At 40.0% G+C, this 26,668-nt stretch overlaps 2 protein-coding genes across 3 annotated transcripts in view; one reads left to right on the top strand and one right to left on the bottom strand.

The window, feature by feature from the left end:
• The window catches only part of DOCK7 (dedicator of cytokinesis 7), a 141,354-nt gene that overhangs the window by 73,617 nt on the left and 41,069 nt on the right, over positions 1-26,668 (bottom strand). For both annotated transcript variants that reach the window (XM_077824622.1, XM_077824623.1), the window contains exons 9-14: positions 25,715-25,864; positions 22,732-22,812; positions 20,366-20,531; positions 19,577-19,719; positions 17,839-17,932; positions 17,172-17,334 (exon numbers count right to left, since the gene is read on the bottom strand). In XM_077824622.1, the coding sequence (XP_077680748.1) occupies positions 17,172-17,334; positions 17,839-17,932; positions 19,577-19,719; positions 20,366-20,531; positions 22,732-22,812; positions 25,715-25,864 (797 nt within the window). The remainder of the gene's footprint in view (positions 1-17,171; positions 17,335-17,838; positions 17,933-19,576; positions 19,720-20,365; positions 20,532-22,731; positions 22,813-25,714; positions 25,865-26,668) is intronic.
• On the top strand, positions 3,696-11,796 carry ANGPTL3 (angiopoietin like 3). Its single transcript, XM_077824636.1, has 7 exons — positions 3,696-4,193; positions 5,332-5,442; positions 6,413-6,530; positions 7,406-7,519; positions 8,715-8,810; positions 10,522-10,794; positions 11,615-11,796. Exons 1-7 carry the CDS (start codon positions 3,696-3,698, stop codon positions 11,794-11,796), a joined length of 1,392 nt encoding a protein of 463 aa, XP_077680762.1.

Genomic DNA, 26,668 nt, shown 5'->3' with positions numbered 1-26,668 from the left:
CTTGAACCTGGACCCTGCCTGTCACTTTACTAGGGACATCAAAAGAGAACCTGCTTGTGACATGGTTACTAGGAGCTGTGCTAAACTTCTCTCAGCTAGAAATGGCTCCTTCTATATCTTACACTCGCTTATTTCTTACCTGACTTAAAGTAGGTTCTAATCAACTAAAAAGAAACAGACTATCCAAAAACCTCTCGCATTGAGGGAAGGTAGGACGCATGTGTGTGTATACATGCACCTATATCCATAGAATCATAGAATATCAGGGTTGGAAGGGACCTCAGGAGGTCATCTAGTCCAACCCCCTGCTCAAAGCAGGACCAATCCCCAATTTTTGCCCCAGATCCCTAAATGGCCCCCTCAAGGATTGAACTCACAACCCTGGGTTTAGCAGGCCAATGATCAAACCACTGAGCTATCCCTCTCCCCCATGATGGCCATTCCTTTCGTGATGGCCATTTTTTCAGTTTTGTGATTTGTTCTATTAAGTAAAGAGACAGGCAGGGTAAAGTCACATCAGGTTAAACATGAAATCTTTTGGAAATTTGGTTATAAATTAAAAACATGTTAAGATAATTTGTGCCATGGGCTGGGCTGGCCCCCAGCAGCACCGTAGACCAGAGGAACGCAGAGTGGCACAAAGCTGTCTTTGACTCCCTACCCCACTTGAGTTCTGTACTCAGCGTAGCTCCATCAGATCTGAGGACTGGGCCAAAGTCCTCAAAATATCTGAGGGTAAAGAATTAAAAACCATGGATTGCCCTCCTGATGTTTAAATCTTTTCTTTGCCTGACTTTTTAGATACATTTCAGGATCAAATGCCTAATTATTCACAGCCCCTTGTGATGCTATCTGTTCATTCATCCCCCTGTCATTGCACGAATGTTTCCACAAGACATTTTCTAGTGATTTGTCTCAGCACTGTTCCAAGACAAAATCCTGAAACATGGTCTCCTATGCAGGCTCCTGTTAGCAGACTGCATTGCAGGGCCCAAGTCAGCCGGATTGTTGTGTCTCATCAAGATTATCTACTTGGGATACTATGAGAAATGTGGTTGTGGTCTGCTGTGAAGTACTGACTATTATATCAGATTATTTCTTGTTTTTTCTTTGACCATATGCCAGCCAATTTATAATGAAGTTCTGAGCAGTAGAATTATGGACTTTATCCAGATTCTCTCCTACCGTTTTTCTGTGGCTGGTGTACATGAGCTAATCACTCAGATTCCTACTGCTCCGATGTAATATATTACTCTAGTTATAAATCTATGCAACAGAATTTTAAAATATTTTCATGCCACTTAATATTTTATGTTTCATTGTATGTCACCAAACTTTTATCATGCAGAGGTTCAGTGCCCAGGTTAACAACTTCATTTCAATACACCTTCCTGTTTGACACGGAGTTATGTGCACATATGCAAATAAAAAAATAAATAAAGTTGAGCAACTAGGAGGCTCTCCCCACTCCAGCACTCTAAAGAAAAACCTTGAAAATCCTCCAAAAGTGCTAGAGTGCACATTATAATCAGCGGGGGCAGATTTCCTATATTTGTACGTGACTGCACCACAAGCCACTGTTAATTTAAAACTTCATTGTTTCCTTGCAAACTGGTTGGTTCTAAAGCAGGCAATCGTTCCAGTCATAAAGCTGAACACTTTCTTCAGATCATCCTTGGAAGACTACCCCTACCCAAACTTTATTTATTTAGGGCCAAATCTAGGCCATGGAGAAGGATCTTAGGGTGAGAGAGGTCTTAGGGTATGTCTATACTATGGAAACAATACTAGCATAGCTAAATTGGAATAGTTACGCTGGCATAGCTTCATAGTGTAGACGCAGCCTGTGCTGATAGAAAGGGTTTTTCTGTCCATGTAGGAACACCACCTGCCCGAAAAAATGTTAGCTACGCTGATAGCTAAACAGAGTGACACAGCTCTGTTTACATTGGGGATTATGTCAGCATAGCTATGCCAGTCGGGGGTGTGGTTTTCCCCCCCACTCTTGACCGACATAGCTATGTTGATATAACTTTCAAGTACAGACCAAGCCTAAGTACGGCTTCGTCCCTCTCACCCACCCTTGGAATGCAGCATTTCAAAGTTTGAGGTTTTGCATAGCCAAGCTAAATTAATGGCTGGTCTACACTGGGAATTTACATTGGCATAGCTACGTCTCTCAGGGGTGTGAAAAATCCACAGTCCTGAGAGACATAGCTAGGCCAGCCTAACTCCAAGTGTAGACCGTGCTAAGTCAAAAGAAGACTTAGCTATCATCTCTTGGGAGGTGGATTACCTATGCTGATGGAAGAACCCCTCCCATCAACGTAGGTAGTGTCTACACCAAAGCATTACGACGGCACAGCTGTAGCCATTTAAATGTAGACATTTAAATGACATTCTTACAACCAGGAAAAGTTTCTCTCGGTTGCGTCATCCACAAACCCATGCAAATTCACCCTGCAAACATATGGAAACCCCTGCAGAATTTCCCGCTGAAACTCACGATGTCCTAAAATCACTCCCAGCACTTAAGAGGACTGTCCAGCATAGGCATAAAGGAAATGGTAGCATGGATACTCAGGAAGAGGATATCAAGGAAGCGGGTTAGCATGGATTGGCAGACACCCCATGCGGATGGCTCATGGTTTGCTGCAGTTTCCTTTAGGTTCCTAGGGAATCATGAGCATCAACCTTTGCCCTCCAGATCACATGATGCCTCAGAAACCCAGTGGTTCTGATTTCCACTGCTTGAACCTTGAGAAGTCATGTGCACTTGTGCAAAATGATTACAAAGTGAATCTGCCAAATCAGAATTCTTCACTCACGTACACCAGCGGTAGCATTTTACATCCACTGTGCACAGGATTAAAAAACTTAGAGAAGGTGCAAGGCAGTGGAAAATCAAGCTCAATGAGTCTACATTTACTGTGCCTAGTTCTGCTGTCACTTATCCTGGGGTAGCTGAGGAGGAAATCAGTTGAAGTACATTGAATTACACCAGTGTCAAATTTCAGAGTAGCAGCCGTTAGTCTGTATTCGCAAAAAGAAAAGGAGGACTTGTGGCACCTTAGAGACTAACCAATTTATTTGAGCATAAGCTTTCGTGGGCTACAGCTCACTTCATCACATGCCACTAGTACTCCTTTTCTTTTTACCAGTGTCAAAGTGGTGTGAAATCAGAGTCAGGCTCAGTGAATTGCCCTTCTGAAGGATGTCCCGCCCCCTTCAGAATCTGAAACACAGAGATTGCTTCTCATTTATGCTAAGGCCCTTTTACATTCCTCTGGCAATGTAAAGAACCCTTACACTGTAATTTAGACCCTTATCCATAGTTCAAGATTATGATAAAAAAATGAACGTGTTAAGAAAGGTGTATATCCAGCAATACATCACGTTTACCAATAATTTTAACAACAGAATAGCTGGCATATTGGAAATCTAAGTACTAGTTTAATCTGCACCAGGCTGGTCACACAGGTTTATCTTTCCAGATATCAACCTGGACAGGACAGAGGTTACATTAGTTCAATTATACATGGTTTAATGATCAACTTAATCCGTTTGCCTTTTCTGAACCGAACAGGCGTATATATAGGCTAAATTCTTTAACCTAGAACCATCATACAGCAAAAGCTAAAACCAGGGAAAACATCTCTGTTCAAAACTACCTTAGGACATTGGAAACAGACACCATGAAAATAACCCTCATCTTTCATCTTTTCATTGCCCCTTGTGTTATTTCAAGTAGAATTGACAAAGACTACTCTTCCTTTGATTCTGCACCTCCTGAGCCGAACTCAAGATTTGCCATGTTAGATGATGTGCGGATTTTAGCTAATGGGCTTCTCCAGCTTGGGCACGGCCTTAAAGACTTTGTCCACAAGACCAAGGGGCAAATGAATGACATCTTTCAAAAACTGAACATTTTTGACAAGTCTTTTTATGAGCTCTCACTGCAAACCAACGAAATCAAAGTAGAAGAAGAAGAACTCAGAAAAACAACTTCCAGATTGCAGGCCAACAATGAAGAGATAAGGAATATATCCCTCGAGCTGAACTCAAAGATTGAAGACCTATTACAAGACAAGATCCAGCTTCAAGAGAAAGTAGGGGGGCTGGAAGAGAAAGTAATTAAATTAGTCCACATCCAGCCTGAAGTTCAAGAACTGAAAGAAATGACTTCACTCAAAGTAAGTAGACTTGAGGAAACCCAGAGGGTAGAAAGCCAAAGTAAATCAGGATTCTATTTTAGGGAGTGATGCTCAGACAGCCATGTTTCCTCCACACATTTCTAGAAGCAGTAATATGTATTTTGAAAAATAAGCTTTGTACATGAATCTGGAGAATAATAGTCTTGCAGAAATCAATTCAAGTGTCTTACTGAAATGTCACCAATTTTAAAGCATAAATCCCCAAAGAAATCAGTGAGGAAATATGCTTGAAAACAGATGGAATGATATGGCTCCACATATTTTGTTTTGTGCTTAAAAAAATAAATCAATTTCGAAGTACACTAAAGCATAGTGGTAAAACCCTTGGAAATCAGATTAACAAAACTACAGCACAATACAGCTCATTGCAAAATGGTGGTCTATGTGAATTCTGATAGGTTTAATGTTAAGATTTAGTAACATTTATTTTAAAAATAAACTTTAAAGAGGGGCTATCTATTTATGGTACTTATATGGTCCCCATTACCATAGTACCTGAGCGCCTCACAATCTTCAGATATATTTATCCCCACAACACCCCTGAGAGTTAAGGCAGTTCCATTATCCCCAATTTACAGATGAGAACTGAGGCACAGAGACGCTAGGTGACTTGCCCAAGGTCACACAGGAAGCACATGGCACGGCAGGGAAATTAACCCAGGTCTTCCAAGGCCTAACCACTGGAGCATCCTTCCTCTCTACTGGCCTAGTGGTATGTGTTATTTATATAGTTCAATTAAAAACACAAGACAGCTCCACAAAAATTCATTCTTTGAATCACCTACAGAGTGGGATTAAAGTGTTTGAAATAAAGGGCCAAATGAAGGTCTCTGAAGCTGACAGCAGTTTTGCTCAAGTAAGAGCTACATAATTTGATCCAAAATTGGTGTAGATACTCATTGCAGAGGAAAAGAGAGGATTCTACCTCACAAGGCAGGACAGGGAAGGCAAAATAAAGGAAAACGATGACCATGGATGGTGCAGTGATTTTGCCTTTAAAAACTGACACCAATAAAAAAGGTTGGTTGAAGGCTACTTTTGCTAAGGCATTAATCTGATCTTTCTAACACAGAATGAAAGTTGTCTTTGATGAAGTTCCACTTTTTTCCCCCTCCAGAATTTTGTACAGCAACAAGACAACCACATTAGGCAACTTCTCAAAGTTGTACAAGAACAGCATGCACAACTTGATAAACAGCACAATCAAATAAAGGAGCTGGAAGAAAAGGTAAGAGGAACTAGTTATCGAAATACACTTCTCCTTTCCAGAATTCATTCTGATTGTCTGAGATACCTAGGGGGGAAAATAACCCCATCAGCCAAAATGCAAATCTTGGGACACAATCTTTTTATGGGTGTGCAACTGCTAAATGCTGTGGTTCTGTGGTATGTGGTTGGGGCTTAGGGCACAAGAATGCTGAGTATAAAGCTCTGCACCATGGACCATAAAACCCAAGTGGGGCATGTTTGGGGATTGTAACTTTTCTAATTTTGTTTAATTCTCTAATTACCAATCTCACTGTTTTTCCTACTCTAGTCTCTAAGGTGCCACAAGTACTCCTTTTCTTTTTGCGAATACAGACTAACACGGCTGTTACTCTGAAACCTTTCCTTTCTCCTGCTTCCCAGTGTTAAGTGATTTTCTCTTTTTCCTCCTCTCTGCTGCTATATTTATTTCAACACAGCACCATACCTCTGCACTAAAATGTTTAACCTCTGTTACCACAGCTGTGGGTACAACTGACATGGTTTTGAAACTGACATGCTCATATTTAATTTCACTCCTCAGAGCAGGCCCCAAAAGAAAAGAGTTTTTAGTGCACGGCCCAAGGGCTCCGTAAACCCTCTACAGGTTGGGACTAGTTGTCTGAGTGGTTTTATATAGGGACCAAGTTAAATTCATCCACCGATCAAGATACATGTCAAATGGACAGCTAAGCAAATTGGCAGCTTATCTTAGTGAACAAGTTTCATAGACAAAACATGAGTTTCAAAGAGGCATGTTAGTATTAATATATTCAAAATCTCCAGGAACATTTATAAAACATTTTACATATTGTACACTGATTACTTTGAAAGATTAAATTGATAATAAAAATGGATACAGTACCTTGGATTCTTGTACTAAGTATATGACTTTTGATTATAATTCCAAGATGCTTGGGAGATCAATAATACATAAATATGCTTCTTTTCAGCTAAGCAATACAAGTTTCCAAGAAAACACAGAGAGTTCATTTTCTCTGAAACAAACTGAACCAAAGATCATTCCCCTTCCTTCACATAATTCCACAGCTCCAGTTCAGGAATTCAATGGTAAGATCATATAATGCTTTAGGTATGACTGTATAACCCATTGTGTTTGCAGTAGTGCATATGTGTGCATGCATGTCCTCACTGTTAAATGGTCAGATACAGGAGGTTTTTACCTTTCTTTTTCTAGTTTCTCTATGAAGCCAGTTCTTATGAAAGGGGCTGGGTTTTCAGCTTTGGAGACTTGAGTCCTTTATTTAACCATATAAAAGGTGTAGCAGTGCACATTTCCACACACTACCCCACAAATTTGCCTCCACTTTCGTGAAGTGGGACAACTTCTAGGGTTGAAATAGTCCAGTCTTGGTAGGCAATTCAGTCTCTGGCCTTTCTTTGGGTTACATTTTGTATCACACATACAAGGCAGTACCTTTCTTGTCAGTTTTGATGATGCAGGCATTTGTCCACTGGGAAATGGACTGAGACTTGGATTGACAGGACTTGGATTAGATTTTTAAAGCTGATCAGCATTTTTAGACTTCAGCAATAGTAACGTTTGGGAATTCAGTCTAATTCAAACAACCACGATTAGAACTTCATGGAGAAAAAAAGTCATTATGTCCAACAGTCTGTTCTTAGACTATCCCTTTTGTAAGATTATCTAAATTGAAACCTTGCCTAATTGAGCAAACACCAGCTGCCCAACAGCCAGTTGGCCACTTTTCCTCTGACGTAATTTTTAGCCCTCAGAATCTAATTTGCCCATTTCACAGAAGGAACCGTCATAAAAGAACACTCCCGCTGAACTAACTATTACAGCTTCTGTTTTGTTCCAAGAGGTTCAAATCAGGCAACCACCTCTGCAATGTTGGATTCTGTCCTTCAGGCTTCTTAACTGCAAAAAGATATTTGTAATTCTTTAATTATTGCTATTCCAGGTGTCGCTACTGATTGCACTGCCCTTTATAAGAGAGGTGAACGGACCAGTGGCATTTACTCTATTAAGCCCAACGGATCTGAAGCTTTTAATGTCTATTGTGAAATGAAATCTGGTAAGACCAGCTATGCTAGAAGCAGTAGAATTCTTCCTTTAACAGTTTACTGATAAACTGTACTGTGCTTACTGCCCTAAAATGTACACAAACTTACAGCAGACTACCCAAAAGGTTGTCATCTATTAGAAAGCTGACTGCAACCAGTGGCATTCTGAATTCGTCCCGACTTTTCAAAATACCAGAGAGAATTGAAGAAAACACTCCCACTCTTTGTTCAGTCCATTCTTCACTATAAGCAAGAGGCAAATCCACTGGCATCTACGGGAAATAGCTTTTCATCCCGTCAGCCAAATGACCACTAAAAAGCAATGATTACTAACACTGTATTACAAACAACTAGTAACTTTTCTAAATTAAACCAGTTAATTGCATAACACTCTGCATAGGCAGCTAACAGTGGTTATGCTTTGAATAGTCTGACACACATTCTTTATAAGGTTATTCCAGGATAAAGAACTGCCATGAGTTTATCAGACCCCTCCATGCTATCACATTTCAATTAGTTTGTCACCAGTCAGTGACCATGTTGGATCTAAACAAGGATTGTGTCCATGCCCAACATGGCTGATACATATATAATAACTATGGCAACTACCGATGGTATATCTTTGCCAGCAGCCTACGCTGGTATCTGCTTGTCTTCCTATAACAAAGTCATAATGCTGTTATTTTGTGGTACACATGCATGTGTATCACCAGTTTGGCCAGTTGTTCTTTCTCCCATTGTATCAGAGCACAGCACAGTGCCTCTCACACTGGCCGTGCTGCTCTATGTAAGTGCCCTCTTGGCTCCCTGATCTCTGGCACAGCTACCTAGCATTTCCAAGAATACACTGATGCAAACATAGTTGGCCTGTGGTTTCATTGTGAAAAGAAGCTGCTGAAGGGTCATAATTCAAGCATGTTTGTTGTATCTGGGTCAGATGAGGGTGTCATGACCCGGTTACTACAAAAAAGAAAAAAAATCAGTCACGCTTCATATGAATGTTAGCGAAATATCCTAAGCAGTCAAGAGCTACCACTTGAGAGAATTTTGTTGACTGTAAATGGTATTTATAAAATGCCCAGCAAAGCTACTAACATGGAACAATTAATTTCTCTTTTTATCTATTGCTCTACTCTTGTCAAAGTCCAAACAAATGCTTAAAATGACCTAACAGGCTGATGGTTTCTTTCCCTTTGTCATTCACAGACAGCTCATGGACAGTCATTCAAAACAGAGTCAATGGATCACTAGATTTCAACCAAACCTGGGAGAGCTATGCAAATGGTTTTGGTGATCTCAAGGGTAAAGGCACTGTTTTTACTCCTTCATTTTTTATAGGTTGTTAGCGGCTTTCAAATGCTAGAATCTTCAATGACTCTAGTGCATTCACACACCAGCAGGCAGAAACAAGCAAGCCAGTCTGAGCAGCTCATATAGCTAATGTGAGACACTGTCTATTGCATACCAGAAAATATAAGGCCCTGAATTCAGCAAAGCATGTAAGCATGTGCTTACCCTTAAACATGTGCTCAAGACCTTTGCTAAATCAAGACCAAAAAGATGTATTTCAAATGTTATTTTATTTATTTATATTCTGCCCTTTTCAAGTTCCCCATCCAAAGTTTTAGGTTTCCTTGACACAGATTTCCAACCACAAGAACACAAGAAATACACAGTAAACACCACCAAATAAGCAGCACTTCTTCCTCCCACCATACCATGTTTACACTAAACACCACCACATCAATTGTTCAAGCTCAAGACACCATTAGACTAGACAGTATTTTCTTCTCTACACGTCCAGTCTCCCAATCATTGGCAGCCAATCATCTTACCTGGCATGTGAATGGTGAAGAAACACCCATGTTTATATTAGTTATTCATCAACTCTAAGACCATTTTTAATGCCAAGCATTGGCTAACAGCTTGCCTATCCAACAGATTTGTCTATGCATCTATTTAAAATTACTTGATTCTCCTTTTACAGAAAAATGACTCACTGTGGCAGGCCTCAGGTGGCAGATTCAAGCCACCAATTTCCCAGTCTGGGCACAGAGCAGTGGGTAGATAGCAGCAGGATATCAACTATTGCCTTCTTTCAGATCTGCAACAGTGAAGAGTTGCTCTATTCCTCCCTCTGGTGTTGGAGCAGTAAATAGGACTGAGACAAGCATTCTCTCATGTAGGAGGATTCTCACCTCATATTTTAAGGAATGTGCCTTACCTGGTGTAGAATTCCCACATCCCTTAACAATATAGGATGCATTTTGTTCCATAGATCAGAAAAATTCATGCAAAGGATCATAGAAGTATACAGAGATACCAATGTATGACTGTGGCCTGTGAAGAATTTTCTAACATGAATGTAAAATGGTGGAGTGCTGCTTCTTAAAGTATTGTCCTGTATTTTTTCAAAAGTGCTTGTCCTTTGTTCCTTGAAATGTAGGTGGGCACCTTGCTTGTGAGGCATTCACATTTGGCAGTATTGTTTTTGGTCGGAGATCAGCAATAGACATAATAAGAAGCTGGTTCATATTTTGCTAAACAATATGTTCAACTATCAAAAAGTCCATGAAGGAGAAAAACTACTCAAATTAAATCCACTTTTTTTCTATAAGGGCATCAAAATCCCAATGTAGGTCCCCCACCACAACCACAAGTGAAATCCATTTCCAGTACAATTAAGTTTTATATATGCCACTTGCTTCACTTATCATGCTGTTTCAGTTACGTATTTTTTTTTTAATGTCTGGAGTCCCCTCTGCAGTCCTTCACAAGCACTGTGAAAATTAGGAGAGGTTCCGTTTAATTTATATATCTAGTTTTTATTGATCACGAGTGTGTAATTAAAAAGATGTAAACAAAAAGAATGTTTCAGGAGACTCTCTGAAAAGATCAAGAGTTCCCAAGACTCATACTATTGATTTAATTAAAGCAATGAATAAACCTTTTAAAATAATTGTGCTCTGTCTTAACTCCATACTAATGATATTCATGCAACCTGTCCTTGCAGGGGAATTTTGGTTGGGACTAGCGAAGTTATATTCCATTGCTAACCAAGCTGACTACATTTTACGTATTGAGCTGAAAGACTGGAAAGATAATAAACGTTACGTCGAGTACACATTCACCCTGGGAAGTCCAGAAACAGACTACGCACTTCATCTTTCAGAGATCTCAGGAAATATTCCCAACGCACTGCCTGAACAAACAAAACTGAGGTTCTCTTTGATGGATCATGACAATGCTACAAAGAGTGATTTAAACTGTCCAGAAAGATATTCAGGTACCAGTATTTGAAGCACATTAAAATTCCAGTTCCTTTGTTACATTAGATATAACTTCATGAATTACTGGGAATCTACCTATAATGCTCAGCTGTCATGGATGTTAGAGACTGAAAAGACTAGTTCACAAAATCTCTCCCCTGCAAATGAAGAACATAAAATGAAATAATAATTATCAGCACTTATATAGTTTTTTGTCCACAGATTTCAGAGTCCTAAGACACCACCTAAGCATTATTATCCCATTTCACACATGGGGAAAACTGAAGCACAGAAATGCTAAGTGACTTGCTCAAGGTCATAGAGTGATTAGTAGCAGAGATAGAAATGGAACTCAGGGGTGAGTTCCTTGTTCATTTAAGTCAATAGGAGTTTTGCCACAGACTTCAATGGAGCCAGGAGTTCATCTCCCATGTACTGGGTCCTAGTCCAGCGCCCAGCCACTGGACTACATTGGCTTTCTACATATAATCCCTTCTTGCATACAACACAAGATGGACTGGATATTAATTCCACTCTATCATACGCAGCAGACTATATTTAAGCCTGCAGCCGAGTTTCCATTTAAAGCCTGATTTTGGTGCGCTCTAACATATACAAAATAAGTCACATTCACCTCAAAACTGATCGATATATCTAGGACAAAGGTAGAATTTTCCTACACATTTATAAAACAAAAAAACAAAAACCTCAATGGGAGTTAGATCAGGCCTAGAGAAGCCTCACTTTGAAAATGCTGTCCAAATCAGTGACTAGCCTTCTGACGTCAAACAGGAAAAGTAAAATTTGGACTAAATGACACCAAAATATTGTTTTTAGGTGGCTGGTGGCACAGAGCATGTGGGGAAACCAATCTGAATGGAAAATATATCAAACCAAGATCAGAAGGAAAACTAGAAAGGAGACGAGGAATATACTGGAAGCCTAAGAAAGGAAGATTCTATTTGATCAGGTCAACCAAGCTGATGATACATCCTACGGATTTAGAAAGTTTTGAGTGAATCCTCATTCTGAAGTGTTTAATTGAACACATATTCACTGAATATTAAACATAATATGAACTAATAATCAGGGCTGAATGCCCAAATACAAGGCATTACATATACAGTATTCCATACTACTCAATGATACAACACGGAGGAGTCTACTGTGGTCTTATGGTATATTTTGAAAGTATTATTATTTTTTCCAATATAAATATATTTCAAGTTCAAAACTACCTACGCATCCCCACCTTTGAACACTGGTGCCTAGAAACTGGATGTGGTTTTGATATTTTGGCAGACTGTATTGCATGCGGACAAGAATTTTCAGGTCAATGCATTCATTTCTGGATTATGTAGAGGAGAATATTCAAAATGTTTCAATAAAAATAACAGACTGACAGAATTCTACAGAAAACATGTAAGTATTAGTTTTGAAGAAAAAAAAGGTTTTACTTTATAAAGTAACTTACTTTCATGTTAGACTCAAGTACTGTAGTCTTGGAATGTGTCTATGCATGACTGAATTGGCAGATAATTCTGCATTTTATGGTACTATGTATTTAAATGTGAACATCCAGCTGTGTATCTTGAGCCAAATATTCATTGTTGTGCTCATGCAACTATGAAAACAGCGCATCTGGAAATCCAGAATGTGAAACTAACCTTTTATATTATACTTTGTAGGATAATTCTTAGGGCCTGATCCAAAGACTGCCGTTAGTTTTTTGCACGGATGTCAACTGGCTTTGAATCAGGCCCTTAAATTACCTTTTGGTACACCTTATTTATGGAATCAAATGGACAAAGTGCTGTGTTTGAAACAGACCGATTGCCTTTAATATAAATAGAAACCAATCCTGCAACCTGTACCTATGCAAGAAATCCCACTGAAGTCAATGGTGCAACTCAACTAATCACATTCGTAAGGACTGTAAGATCCTGCAGGACCTTCAGCCCCAATCCTGCAAACACATATTTGCATAAATTTACTCAAAGGAGGAACCCCCAAAGTCGATGGGACTATTCACATATTTATGGTTAGGCGTGCCTGTAAGTGTTTGCATGGTAGGAGCCATAGAATGTGATTATTTTGAGTCATATTGACTTTTCTATCTTACCTAAAAACTGTACTGTATGAATTTTGTAGCATTTTAACATTTGTCGACATTAATAAAACCCACCTTTTTAAACTATGTTTTGTCAAAATGAAAACAAGGTTGAATATAATTAGCAAATTTCAGAGAAACAATGCACTAACTAATTGAATTAGAGGTCTGATGCTGTTGAAATGCACTCATTACAATCAAAGTAAGATAATCAAGCAAGAGGAACTGCATATTTGTACTGATGTCCTGGAAATGTTTAGTTGTTTATATTATACTTTAAAAATCAATAAAGAAAATTTCCAAAAAGAAACTAATATGTAACATGAATAAAAGAAGTCTTAGGCCACGTCTACACTACCCGCCGGATCGGCACGTAGTGCTCGATCTATCGGGGATCGATTTACTGCGTCTAGCATAGACACGATAAATCAATCTCCGATCACTCTGCCGTCGACTCCGGAACTCCATGGCGAGAGGCGGAAGCGGAGTCGACGGGTGAGCGGCGGCTGTCGATCCCGCGCCGCGAGGACGCGAAGTGAGTGATTCTAAGTCGATCTAAGGTACGTCGACTTCAGCTACGCTATTCTCGTAGCTGAAGTTGTGTATCTTAGATCGATTCCCACCCCCCCCCCAGTGTAGACCAGGCCTTAGAGGATTAGTTTTCTGTGAGTTGGTTGCACCCATACAGAGGTTTGTCTAGTTCCAAGAGGCCAAGGAGACCCACACCAGTCTGGGGATGAGGATAAGAACTGTCTTGGGGCTGCTTATCCTCTGTGCAAATCTCAAGTCCCTTCCTGCCAGCATCCATGGAAGACAAGAAACAGCAGAGCTGTCTCACCAGTTTTTCCCACCAGCTGTTCCATCCTACCCCCAGGACTGGATCCTCACTCCCCTGTCTTGCCCCTTGTAACAATGCCTGAGTGATAGATCTACTGTGCAGCTAATTAGACTGTACTTTGAAGCCCTCCAACTTCAGTGATCTGGAATTGGGTTTTTTCATTGCTAGTAGACCAGGACTGGCCAACCTGCGGCTCCAGAGCCACCTGCGGCTCCGGAGCCACCTGCGGCTCTTCAGAAGTGACTATGCGGCTCCTTGTACAGGCACCGACTCTGGGGCTGTAGCTACAGGCGCCAACTTTCCAATGTGCCGGGGGGTGCTCACTGCTCAACCCCTGGCTCTGCCACAGGCCCCGCCCCCTCCCCTGAGCCTGCCGTGCTCTGGCTCCTCCCCCTCCGAGCCTCCTGAACACCATGAAACAGCTGATCAGGAGGTTTGGGGAGGGAGGAGGAGGTGCTCACTGGCAGGGCAGCCAGTGGGCAGGAGGTGCTGGGAGCAGGGGGGTGGAGCTGCTGGGGGGGCTGCGGACGTATGACTGTGGCTCTTTGGCAATGTACATCGGTAAATTCTGGCTCCTCCTCAGGCTCAGGTTGGCCACCCCTGTAACAGACTAATTCATAGATACAAACCAATTCACTTTCCAGTCAAGAAAAGTCATTACTTCCTGTTAAGCCCCAGTCACTAGATCCACAGAAGACTGCCAAACATCCGGAAAAAAGCAATGAGCGATGTCCTGTCCCTGGGGAGCAGGAAGTTGGGTCTGTAGAAAGGCTAGAACATACAGGCCATGGGAATTGTGGGATAGCACTGCCAGCCTATTCAAACATGACCTCAGCAACACATGCTTTAGCTTCATCCTCATTGCAAAGTGAGTGGGCTGAGATACAAATTTCAGTAAGACATAGTTATGGGTACCTATACTCCTGGTCAAGCTAGCACGCATGTATTCTGAGGACTTAAATACAAGTGTCAAGGGCTTTATGTATGGATTGTAGGATGGGATTGGGCTAAAACATGTATCAGACCTGCAGTTTAGACACACCTTCAATGGACTTCAGCACTAGCTACTTCTAGCAAAAGAGCCCAAGAGTTCATAGAATCATAGAATATTCAGGGTTGGAAGGGACCTCAAGAGGTCATCTAGTCCAACCCCCTACTCAAAGCAGGACCAATCCCCAATTAAATCATCCCAGCCAGGGCTTTGTCAAGCCTGACCTTAAAAACTTCTAAGGAAGGAGATTCTACCACCTCCCTAGGTAATCCCTAGTTCAACTCCTTAGTAAAAATCCTCTAGCAGGAGAGAAGGTCTTGACTGACAGGTATAGTCCCATGTTTTAGAACCCCAACACCTGACCCTTAGTGTTCTATGATGAAGAATGTGAGATGGGTTTTCATCTCTCTACTTTCACTGCCTCCATCTCCTTTCCCCTCTATCCCAGCTGCAAAATGAGCCCTTCCCCACCTCATCGGCTCCATCCCCCATCCCCAGTCTTTGAAAGTGAGACTCCTGAGTGAGCAGAGACTATCATGCTCACAGACCATCACCAACTCCTAATGGCCAGGCTTTGAGCTAACAGCTGTGTCCTAGAGCCAGGCTAGTTATGTCCGGCCCACAGTTGCCCAATGACTGCAGAATTCCAGCATGAGGAAACGGATGGAAAAGATTACAAAGGGGAGGCAGGGCAGATCAGGATGGTCAGCTAGGAGAAGAATGAAGTAATTTTGAAGGGCAGAGAAGGACTGTCTCTCCCCAGAAGAACCTAGCCTCTCTTCCCCATAAAAACAGCATGTCCCTACCCAACAGGGGTATAGTGAGGATAAATCCATTAAAGATTGCGAGATGCTCAGATACTGTGGTAATGGGACCATATAAGTACAATAAATGAAGCAGCTAAAGAATATACTTTCAGAAACAGTTTAAATGGGTAGCTGGTAATAAAAATGTTTGTTATATACATACTACAGGGAACAAAAGAACATTTTAGTCTTGTAATGTGAAGTGCTGCTCTTCCACATGATCTGTAGGATATCAGCATAATTTCAATGCAGGTAATTGATTTTTAAATGAGCTTAATCATTTGGCTATCCATAGGATTCATATTTGAATATGTATCCAAGTGCTATGAACAGATCAACAAAATATTTACTGTGACTATATTTAAGCAGATATTAGAGATCTATGAAATATTTATACTAAAATGTAATGCAGATATGTGAACTGGTGAAATGACTCAGCAGAAAAGGACAGTTCCAGTCAGTAAGGGTTAGTATTTATAAGAAAAAAGCAAAATAAGTTAAGATAGTACGAAAGTAAAGACAGCAAATCTGTCCTCCAGCTTGGAGGGGAGCTATGGTTGGCCAAAAATGGTAATAATTTTCTGCAAGAATTATTATTATTTAAATTGATCTTTTCCAATTTTTTTGGTGGATTTTCTTCTATTTCCTGTGAAAAATAAAAATAAATGTTCTTTCTCCTCCTCCCCTCTCCTTCCCTCCCCCAACCACCACCAAAAAAGGGGTAGGAGAAGAGAAAAAGTGAGAGAAAAGTGTTGGGGAAACCAAAATACTGAAAACTGAACACACAACATTTTGTGTTTTGTTCTGGTGCAATATTTTGAATGATAAACTTGCAATGCACCATGTAGTTCTGTCGACACATCAGAGGGCTGGGTTGAACCTAAAGCTGGTGGAAATTTTTTCTTCTAAACATTTTTTTCCAATTAAAAATAGCTTTTCAAATTATAGGAAATTTTTCTCCTAAAATTTTCATATAGTCAAAGACATTTTGCATCAAATAATTTTTTACAAGAAACATTTTTGATCTCTAGGTCCAGCCCAATCCTATGGCCCCTGAGCATGTGACCCTATCTTCCCAAAAGGAATTCTCTCCCTTCTGCCTTCCAAGATGTCACTCTTACAGCACCTCCCCATACCATATGTGCAAAAAGAGGGAAAAGATGTGCTGAAATTAACCCCTTGTTCACTGATACCATGACTCCGATTTACTGACACAGTTGTAAAACTCAGCTGGATTTGAGTTTCATTATGTAACTGAAACACTCAGGTTTATGGTTTCATGTTGGGACTGTGCTGAAGTAATTATGATTTTAACACAAAACCACATGAAACGTGTGAGGTTTCAACTGAAATTTCCTTTGAGGTTTTGGGTTGTTTGTAACCGAAACTCAAGCAAACCTCATATAGACTAAAAATGAAGAAAGCTCACTCAGATATCCCCACAAATTGCTGCGTTTTATGCAGCTAGGTCTACTAGGTTCCGCAAAGAACTGTTCTACAGCTGTTTATTTTTTGCCATAAGAGTCTGACTCCTTATGATGTCTTTGGCACAGAGGATCTGATGCTGTGGCAAGTTTTGCAGCAAACCAGCGTGGAAGGTCTGGACCTGCTGATCTCATGGGGATTAAAATGTATTTCAAAAATCTTACCTGTAAGTAGTATTTGGAATATACACATCCCTAGCAGGAAACTCCAGTATCTCTCTTGTAGGTCTAACTCTGCTATCTGGGTAAAGTTTGACTTGCAGCAATTCTGGAGTTAGACAGTAATGAGGATTCTCTGGGGCTGGAGATATGTCTATCTTCAGCTGAGCTATAGAAAAAAAAATTATTACAATAATTGAAAGAAAAACACAAATGCAGTGTGCATATTAATGTTGTTTTCTAGAATGGAGAAGGTTAATATACTTGCCTTTCGCTTCTGAAAAGGAAAAAAAAGTATCCTGAAACTAACATCTATTAGCCTGTGAAATAATTTACTAAGGGAAACATCTAGACACCCATCACTTGGTACTTGAAATACTAGACTGGGTAATAAATATACAATCAGGAACTATCCTGAACTGCCAATGATATGGTTTACAACAGTAGGATTTTCCCATCTAAAAGATACACATAGATTCTATGATGCCACAGTCCTGAGGCAAATGCATTTGTGCAACACTGAAATAAAGGGTTGGGGGGCACAGATGGGCAACAGAGAATGAGTAAGGGGATAGGAATCAGGTGGGAGTTGTGAGGGGACAGACAAACAATCTTATAATATACAATCCATAAAGGTTTCCTTCCAGCACTTTCCATCAGGATAATTAAATACCTGTAATGGGTCTCAATCTCCGTAAAACAGAAGATGGTCTTCTCATATCTGCAAGGAACTTGTACAAATCTTCATCACTCAAGCGATCCCCTTCCTATTGTTAAAGAGAAAAAAATGCTTAATACAGTGCCTGCATAAGGATGCAATTAGGAAAAAAAAATCACCTCTCGCCTTCCTGCACCTGACTCCAAAACGTACTTTCTTGGAACAAGATGGTGAGAACATTAATAGGTTATGTTAATATCATGGGCCCTTCATTATGAGAACTGGGTGAAATTTTTTATTGGAAACTTTTAAAAATAAAAATAGCCTTTTTCAGATCCCCCCGCCCCCCCTCCCGCAAAAAATTTCCTACTTTCATCAAAACAGAAAATTGAATTTTCAAATTACGAAATTTCAAAGGACTTGCCCCCCTTTCTTCCCTCTGCCTTTCTCTCCCCTTTTTGCCAATGAACACAATAGAATTAATGATGTCTACGGTTTTGGGGCTGGTTGAGAGAGAGCAGGAAGAGGAGTTCCACTTTGTCCTTTTTCTTTTTTTCGTTTGCCACTTTGTAACTCGCCAAAACTTCCTCAGCTTTGGCTTGGGAGAAGCTAGAGTGGCAGAGTTACAATTTCACCTTTCCTTTTGCCGCTTGGTAATGCTTCAAAAATTAAGGACATTTTCTAGAGCAGCAAAAAACACCGTAATACCACCCTGAACATCATTTTATTGCACCTGGTGGCCAAAAAATAAAAAAATAATAATAATTACCTCATACATTACTTAATTGAAAACAAAATAGCTTCCATTTAAAAAATAGTCCAGCCTCCCTTACCATCCTCTTATCCTTAAATACTAAATGTTTTGAAATCTTTCCCTCGCTGCTGTTCCTCAGGGAAATCCACAGCCTCAGCTGAGGAGAGCTGACATCAGCACCACAGTATCAGAAAGGATCTGTTCCACCACGGGATCTGAGCTCCAAATGCTGAGAGAATTCCAAGAACTGCTGGCCATTCTTATCTCCCACTGCAGAGCATGGTCTTGCTTCTACTGAAATCAGTGGCAAATTGCCCATTGAATTGAATAGGGTTGTTTCAACAGAGATTGAGGGCAATCTAAGAACTGAGGCCATTATGTGTGAGCTGACGATGCAACCACCATGGTAAAGGTTATGCTACAGTTCATGGCCAAGAGTAGGTCAAATACATCAACTATCCTTTGGCACATATTCACTCAAATAAAAATAATGGATTCTCACTGGCTGCTTTGTGATTTTTTCTGTGATTATTCAAGCAAACAGGTATACTGCAGGAATGTTCATGAAAACAGTGAATTTTAAATGTTTATTAGAGAACACTGGAGAAGAATGAACTAATATTCCCCGAGGAAACCTGTTTCTATTAGTTACACTGATACAGTCAGGGAACAGTGACAATGCCATGTGACCTAAAGGTCCACTCAGAACAAACTGACAAAGCTCAAATTTCATAAATCAATTTTTCACAATGAACTTCTCAGAAAGAATCCACAGATCATGACAAACTATTTGCAAAAATGTGTCTGTAGAATAAACTTCCAGTAATATAAATGAAATCAGATGCTGCTCAAAAATAATCCGTGAATGGGAAAGCAAGGCTAAATTCAGTCAATGGATTATGAATTATCCACTCAGCTCTACTCTGACCTCACCAGGAGGGTGAACCAAATCATGCTGTGTCATGGGAAACACCGCAATGACCATGGCTCTTACAATACCTGTTTAAAGAAGTTTGTCACCGTAAGAGTAGCTGGTCTAAAGCTAGTAAGGTTGCAAGTTTCATCTCCACTGGTTGTCCTTTCTAATGAACGCCTTCCAACGATACTGGAATTCCGTCTCTCTGACCAAGATCCTTTGCGTTCTAAAAGAAAAGGAAGAAAAACAAAGAGAACTACATTTGTTTCAAGCAGATTTTCTACACAGGAAGACAACTGCTGCATTCAAAAATTATGCAATAAGCATGATAGAAGAGGTGGTTATGCTAAGACAATCACACTCCTGAGGCATCAGGAAGCTATGAAGCACAGCTGAATACCTCTGCTCCTTTCATAGCAACCTCACCCCAGTGCCTTATTGCTATTATAAAAGTCTTTATTGTGTGGAGATTTATGTATTTCTCTTGTGCCGAAAGATGATGAAGTTGGCAGTTTTGGGGATGCTGAAGAGCAGTTTCAGATGAGCTGTGTGGTTCACAAAGATTAATCCACTCCTTTGGAAAATGTTCATCAGCCTACAACGCTCTTCAGTCTTAGCAGCCTGGGTATAAATAGCATATAACAGATGGTTTGCTTGTAAAATTCTTGAAAGATAAACCTATTTGTTACCACAGCCTTGTCCTTTTTATTTCAACCCTTTTCTAGGACTGTTACAAAGGCGTGCATGGGGGAGGGGGAGTGGAAAGAGAGAGAACAAGCTGATAAAAGGAAAGAGCAGTGGCCATAGGGCCTGATCTAAGCTGATTTAGCTCAGGCACATATTCCCTTATGAAAACGCAGGATATACTTAACCTCCTGTGCCAATTTCAACCTCTGTGGAATCTCTCTCCAAACTTCCAGCACTGCTGACTATGTTCATTAAATGAATGGCTGTCCAGGCAAAAGGCATTCGATATTTGCCGAGTCTTTGGCAAAACTGCTCTGCTTGGCTTTTCAACTTTTCCAATTTCTCCTTATTCTGCAAACAAAACATTAATTCCAACAGATTAAAAAAAGAAAAAAAAAAAAAAAAAGGAAAGGGAAGCCAGCCTCTGCTTATCAAAAACGTTTCCAGGTGCTTTGTCCATGCAAAGTAATAATAATGACTTTTACACCGATCCCTAGTATAATAAATAAATAACTATAATAATAATAATACTTTGCACTTCCATAGCACCATCTGAGTATTCCCAAGTGCTTTACAAACAATAAGGAATTGAGCCTCAGAACACTCCCATCCCGTAGAGCAGTGATGATCTAAAAGAGCAGCTGATTTAATGTTCCTAAGCTTCCAGAAATTGCCAGTTCAAATCACTTGGCCCTCTGCCCTCACAAGGCAGCTAAATTATACTCCAGGAAGTCCACTAGGGATTTCATTATTGCTATTGATTTTATGAGGTGATACTATGGTGACGGGAGCAGCATAAAACCCTAAAATAATAATACCACCAGCTACCTTTTACATAGCACTTTTCCTCAGTAGATTCCAAAGTGTTTTACATAGGAGATCAGTCTTTGTCCCCATTTTACATATGGGGAAGCTGAGGCAGAAAGCAATTAAAGGGACTTGCCCATGGTCATATATAGTCTGTGGTAGAGCCCGAAATAGAACTCAGGCTTCCTGTCTCTCAGTCCTGTGCCTTTAACATGCAGATCCCGATTTATCAAGGCATGACTTTAACCACGAGTAGTCCTTCGAATTCCATGGAAATCCTCACATGCTTCAAATTAGATATGTGCTTAGGCACCTTGCTGCAACGAGGCCTTACAAAACACCACTTGCCCAAAATTCACAAACCACCTGTCTGATTCCAAAATACAATATACATGCAGGGTCACCTCACTCATCACAGGAATGGAGGCCCGTCTAGCTTAGGGTTTATACTGCCACCCATCACCATGGTATCTGAATGCTTAGGGAGCATCATTGCATAAGAGTTCAGAAGAGAAAGTGAATATCAACTTTGCCAGCTGGAACTATGAAGGAATTTAAATAGCAACCAGAGGTTTGCAGTCTTAGCTCTTAGAAAATGTATGGTGACAGATTTGAGGGTCACATGCAGGCAGAACATCCATTCTATGGTGCATCCAGGCTTCACCATTTCCTTTTGCTTTTCACTTCATCTGCAACACTCATTCAGGAAATCAGAAGTAAATTAAATGATAAGCAAGAGAAGATGCCACGCACCACCTCATTCTATATTCCATTAGATCGGGGGCAGGGGGGGAGTCTTTCTTAAGATGGCTGTGAAATCGGTTTTTAAAATTAAATTGTACAAAAACTGACTGAGCTTGGGTAAAGTTTTACAGCTCTAAACTGTAGCTCTTCTAAAGATAAAATGGAGATTTCCCATTCTATAGCCATTGCTGATCTTGGAGTAAACCTACAAAGGACAACATCAAAGAAATGCCACAGCACAAGTTGTCTCTTAGATGCTACTAGTATTCCTGTCTGTTCCAGAAAGCCAGCAAAAGAATGCACTCCCTTCTAGCCTCTGAGCCACAGTGATTTACCATATCCAGGCTTGCACAACCACCAGCTCAGAGTTTAACAGCTCAGAGTTCAGTAAAAATTATGGTATTCTTCTAAGCTATGAAAACTGCAGTTCCAAGCCTTCTGCACCGTAGGTAGGATTTCCACAGTAAAGTATCTAGTTGTTTGGAAGGGAAGCAGGGACGGAGAGGCAGGAATTCAACTCGAAGTGTGGGCCAAGAGGCCAAGCCTTTTGCTGTGCTTCATTACACATAACTAAAAAAATATTAGAGACGAAAATATACACTGTCTCTCTTTGTTCAGTTGGCTATTTTGTACATGCAACAGGAGCACTGGGATTACAGTTTGTTTCATGATAGTCAGTTTCCCCCCCCGATGTGTGGGTGGATCTTCCACACAACATCAGAAGAGAGGAAAACATTTTAAAACGTGGTTGTAAAAGCACCACAATTCAAATGCTAGCAGTGGAGCTGTGATACTGGGATTATTTTATAATTCCCTTTTAGAAGTTGACAAGAATCCTAGTTAAAGGTATCGTTTTAATAACAGGAATAGCAGGAACCGGGACAAACCACAGTAAAGGGAAATAAGGTCAATACATTTAATTAAAATATGAATGATTAAACTTCAATATCTTTGGAAATATCAGTGCCAACATTTCCTCTAAACTTCTAAAAATCCTTACCTTTGCCGCATCAGCTTCTTTAAAAATCATATAGGGCTCTGCGCATTCGCCAATATCCCCCTGCTGTAATACTTTTTCCAGCTGTGAAGAAACAACGGGTGTTTGTGAGGACAGGGACATGTATTTATCAGAGAATGGCAAATTAATAGAACACTCTATGTAGTTTAGACATGTTCTGAAGAATAGACATTCAAAAGAGCTGAAGCTCGTTTCCCTTTTGCACCAGCAAATTTAACCATAGGTGTAAATCAAAGAACATTCTCCTTGACCAGATAGTCGGAAGTGTGAGTAACACAACTGAATTGTGGGTGAAAACTGGAAGTGCAAAAATGAAGGTGCAAATTACAGCCTTTTGAACGTTTAGCCAATTGCCAAGGGCTTTTAAAGAGTTATGTGTCAGATTATTACTTCATGATTCTTCTGAATTTGGTTCTTCTCCATGTTATTTTATCTATTCGCAGTAGCACCTAAAGTTCTCGACAAGATTGGTGTCCCGTTATGCAAGGCCCAGTACAAAGGTATAGAAAATTACTGTCCCTGCCTAAAGAGCCTGAAATCTAGGAGATGAGACAAAACAGGTGGCTCACACGAATGAGCAGTGAAGAGGGCTGGGGACATATCAATTGGTTTAAAAAGCACCCCTGCCTTCACAAGCTAACCATTGCATACTTGCCATTACTTAGACTGTCAGCTCTTTGGGGGCATCTTTTTGTTCTCTGTTTGTACAGTGCCTAGCACAACGAGGCCTGGCCCATGACCAGGACTCCTAGGTAGTACCATAGTACAAATAATAAAGAAGAATATTTACCATCATCCTTTGCTGCCCAGATGCTAGGATGATTAGTTAGAAATGTTCAAATGCATAGCTAGTGATTTCATAATACATAACAAAGCCAACACCTATGTGAAAATTCAACTGACAAGGCAAGCTATTTTTCTATCTTATTTACTATTATCACATGATAAAAATCAAAATGTCACTGTTAAATAAATGGCTACCAGCTGTGCTTACCTCACTGGGTTTACAAGTCCTAATGTGCAAACACAAACTCTTCTGGTTAGATCCTGATCTCAGTTATATGGTGTATATCTCTGCCTCTCAACTTGTAAAAATCAGCTACTGTGCAAACACAGACCCTGATTTTACAAGATATGCAATGACACATGTGGCAAATCTGAGATCAGAATATGACCTAAATTACCAAACTCCTTGATCTTTCTTGGGACAATTTTGACTGAGCCACCATATTAACTTACTTCCAAAAGCTTAATCTATCTGTGCATACATTCAGAATCAATTTTTAACACATGGCTTGCTATAGGGTGATGTAACCAATGGCTGTAAATACAAAGGGCGTGTCACATTCCCTTTTCTCCAATGGGAAAGAATTCATTCTGGGACTGAGGTAGAGAACTGATCCAATTGCCAATTTCAGCCAGCTGGGGAATGAATGTCCCTCCCATTGGGGTGTTCTTCTAACCAAATGAGAGGAGGAATAATGTTTTTCATCTTCACGCTCCTTATTCCTGAAGTTACCAACACTACATTTTATGGGTCTAATTTTCCACCTGGCCTTATCCCAGCCTCCCTCCAGGGGCCCACAATTTTACAGGTGCCAATAAAAAGTAGATGCAATGTATATAATTTCGATATTTATCTACCTGATCATGCTCACAGATCTGGTACTTAGATATCTTACATGACATATATGGTTCTTCCAATTACTGACCAGGTTTGAAGATCAAGCCTTTTTACTTTTTTGCAGCTTATGTAAAGTCAGCTTTTGTAAAGTCTGCTATAGACAGCATACTAGGATGTATTCATTGACATATAAGCGGTTTCACTGTATAAGTAACTATGAATGAAATGTATTAGCACCTCAAATATACACTCAATACCAAATCAGAATACTTTTTAGAACACTGAAGCCTCTGTGCATGATAACTTTGAAGTCTATTTAAGGAAACTCTCCCCCTTCCAACCGTTAAATAGGATGCAACATTTATTTAAAAAATAAGACGTATGCTGAAAAGAGAGGACATGCAGCAAATGTAAGATGACCCTCTTAGTAATTTCTATAGAAGTCAATATTTGCCTTCCAATCAGTAATAGGGGAATAATTATTAATAATAATAATAATAATAATAAAAAAGACAGTTATTTCATATACAACAGACAGATACAACAGCTGAGCTTTTGATAACTAGATGCATGTGTGTGAAAGGAGAAACTGTTAAAATGATACAGTAACTAGGCAATAAATGGCAATAGAATCGTGGGATGAAATGCAACATTACTGGCACACCACATACTTAGGTCACAATTAAAAAATTATATTTAATTAACTTCAATAGGATTTAGGCTCTCAAGTGTCTAAATCACTTTTCAAAATGAGATTTAGGCTCCAAAATCAGTTAGGCATTGCAGCGCAGCAATGCCTAAGTATCTAGCTATCTGGGGCTCAGTAGAACTTCAGTAGGAGTCTCCTGATAAGATGGTTTTGAAAACGCTCCTAGGTGCCTATCTACATCTTTCGGTGCCTAAATATCTTTGAAAATCTGGCCCTAGGTCACTTTTGAATATGGTACTTAGGCTCATATGCTTCTTTTTTTAAATTTTACCCAGTGGCTTCTCTATCATTTTAACGCTCCACCAAACTGTTTCCTTTCACAGAAAATAGCAATCCCGAAAAAGAAGCTATGCACTAAGCTGTTTTCTAGGGTTTTCAATATTAAAACCAGCCTACTTCTCCATTGGAGAGTATCTGATATAAAAAATGTATAACATAAAAAGAGCTATTGATATGAATCAAATTCTCAGACGCTCCTATGGGAACACCCCACGACCATCTCCTAGGGACAAAATTTGCCTGAATACATTTGAGTCACAGGCCTGTGTGGTCTACAGGTCCTAGTTTTTTATTTAAAATAAACAAGGAACAATGACATTTCTCTCTCTCTCTCACACACACACCCTTCTTACCTTTATTACCAGAAAAACATCCTGAGAGGGATAAGTAATAGAAAAGATGGCTGATCTGGCCAGAGTGGTAATGGCAGCAGGTGGGACATGAGGACGCAGCATTCCTTTCATTTGTTCAGAGTTTAAATCAAAGTAGAAGTTCTCTGAAATCTAAGGGAAATGTTAGCTAGCTCTAGATGTTTGTTACACTTAATAGTGAACTCTTCACGAACACCCCCAGCAATTTGAAAACATTCCTGAAAAAGACTGCACAATGCCCTCTGTTGATATCACTTATTTAGCTAACAACATTACCAATCCATATTGTCTGAAGTCCAAAACAAACAGTCTCATAAAGGCAGATGATAAGGGGAAGAGGAATGCAAAAAGAAAAGAGCAATGTAAGTTATTTATAAAACCTACTGTACCTCTCTCAAACATGATCCCTTGATTAACTATTACAACAGTTTCAAAGTGTCAGAGAAGGAAAGGTTTCAGAGTAGCAGCCGTGTTAGTCTGTATCCGCAAAAAGAACGAGGAGTACTTGTGGCACCCTAGAAACTAACAAAGTTATTTGAGCATAAGCTTTCGTGAGCTACAGCTCACTTCATTGGATGCATGCAGTGGAAGTATCTATAGAAGAGTAGTGTCCCCAGTCTAGGCTGAAACACAAAAATTGCATGGCATGGGGCTGAGTAACCTTAGCACACTGAAACATTCCACAGAGACATCAAATACCAGTGTCTGTAGTAAGATTCCAATGCCAAAAGGAGTAACATGCCATTATCAACAGTAGAGGTCACTAAAGCCACTTCACAAACATACTACATGAAAGAAAATGACTGAAACGATAAGATGGTCAAAACTGGCCTGAGAAATGTGACTGAAAAATTAAGCAAAGTTTACAAAGTCTACCTACTCACATTTAAAAAAGACTATTTGAGATATTCAAGCATTGAAGGGACAGTGTCAAAA

This window comes from Eretmochelys imbricata, chromosome 8 (assembly GCF_965152235.1).
Source record: "Eretmochelys imbricata isolate rEreImb1 chromosome 8, rEreImb1.hap1, whole genome shotgun sequence".
Taxonomy (NCBI): Eukaryota; Metazoa; Chordata; order Testudines; family Cheloniidae; genus Eretmochelys; species Eretmochelys imbricata.
Note: the sequence above shows the minus strand (reverse complement) of the source record. Positions and strands in the feature narration are given on the sequence as shown.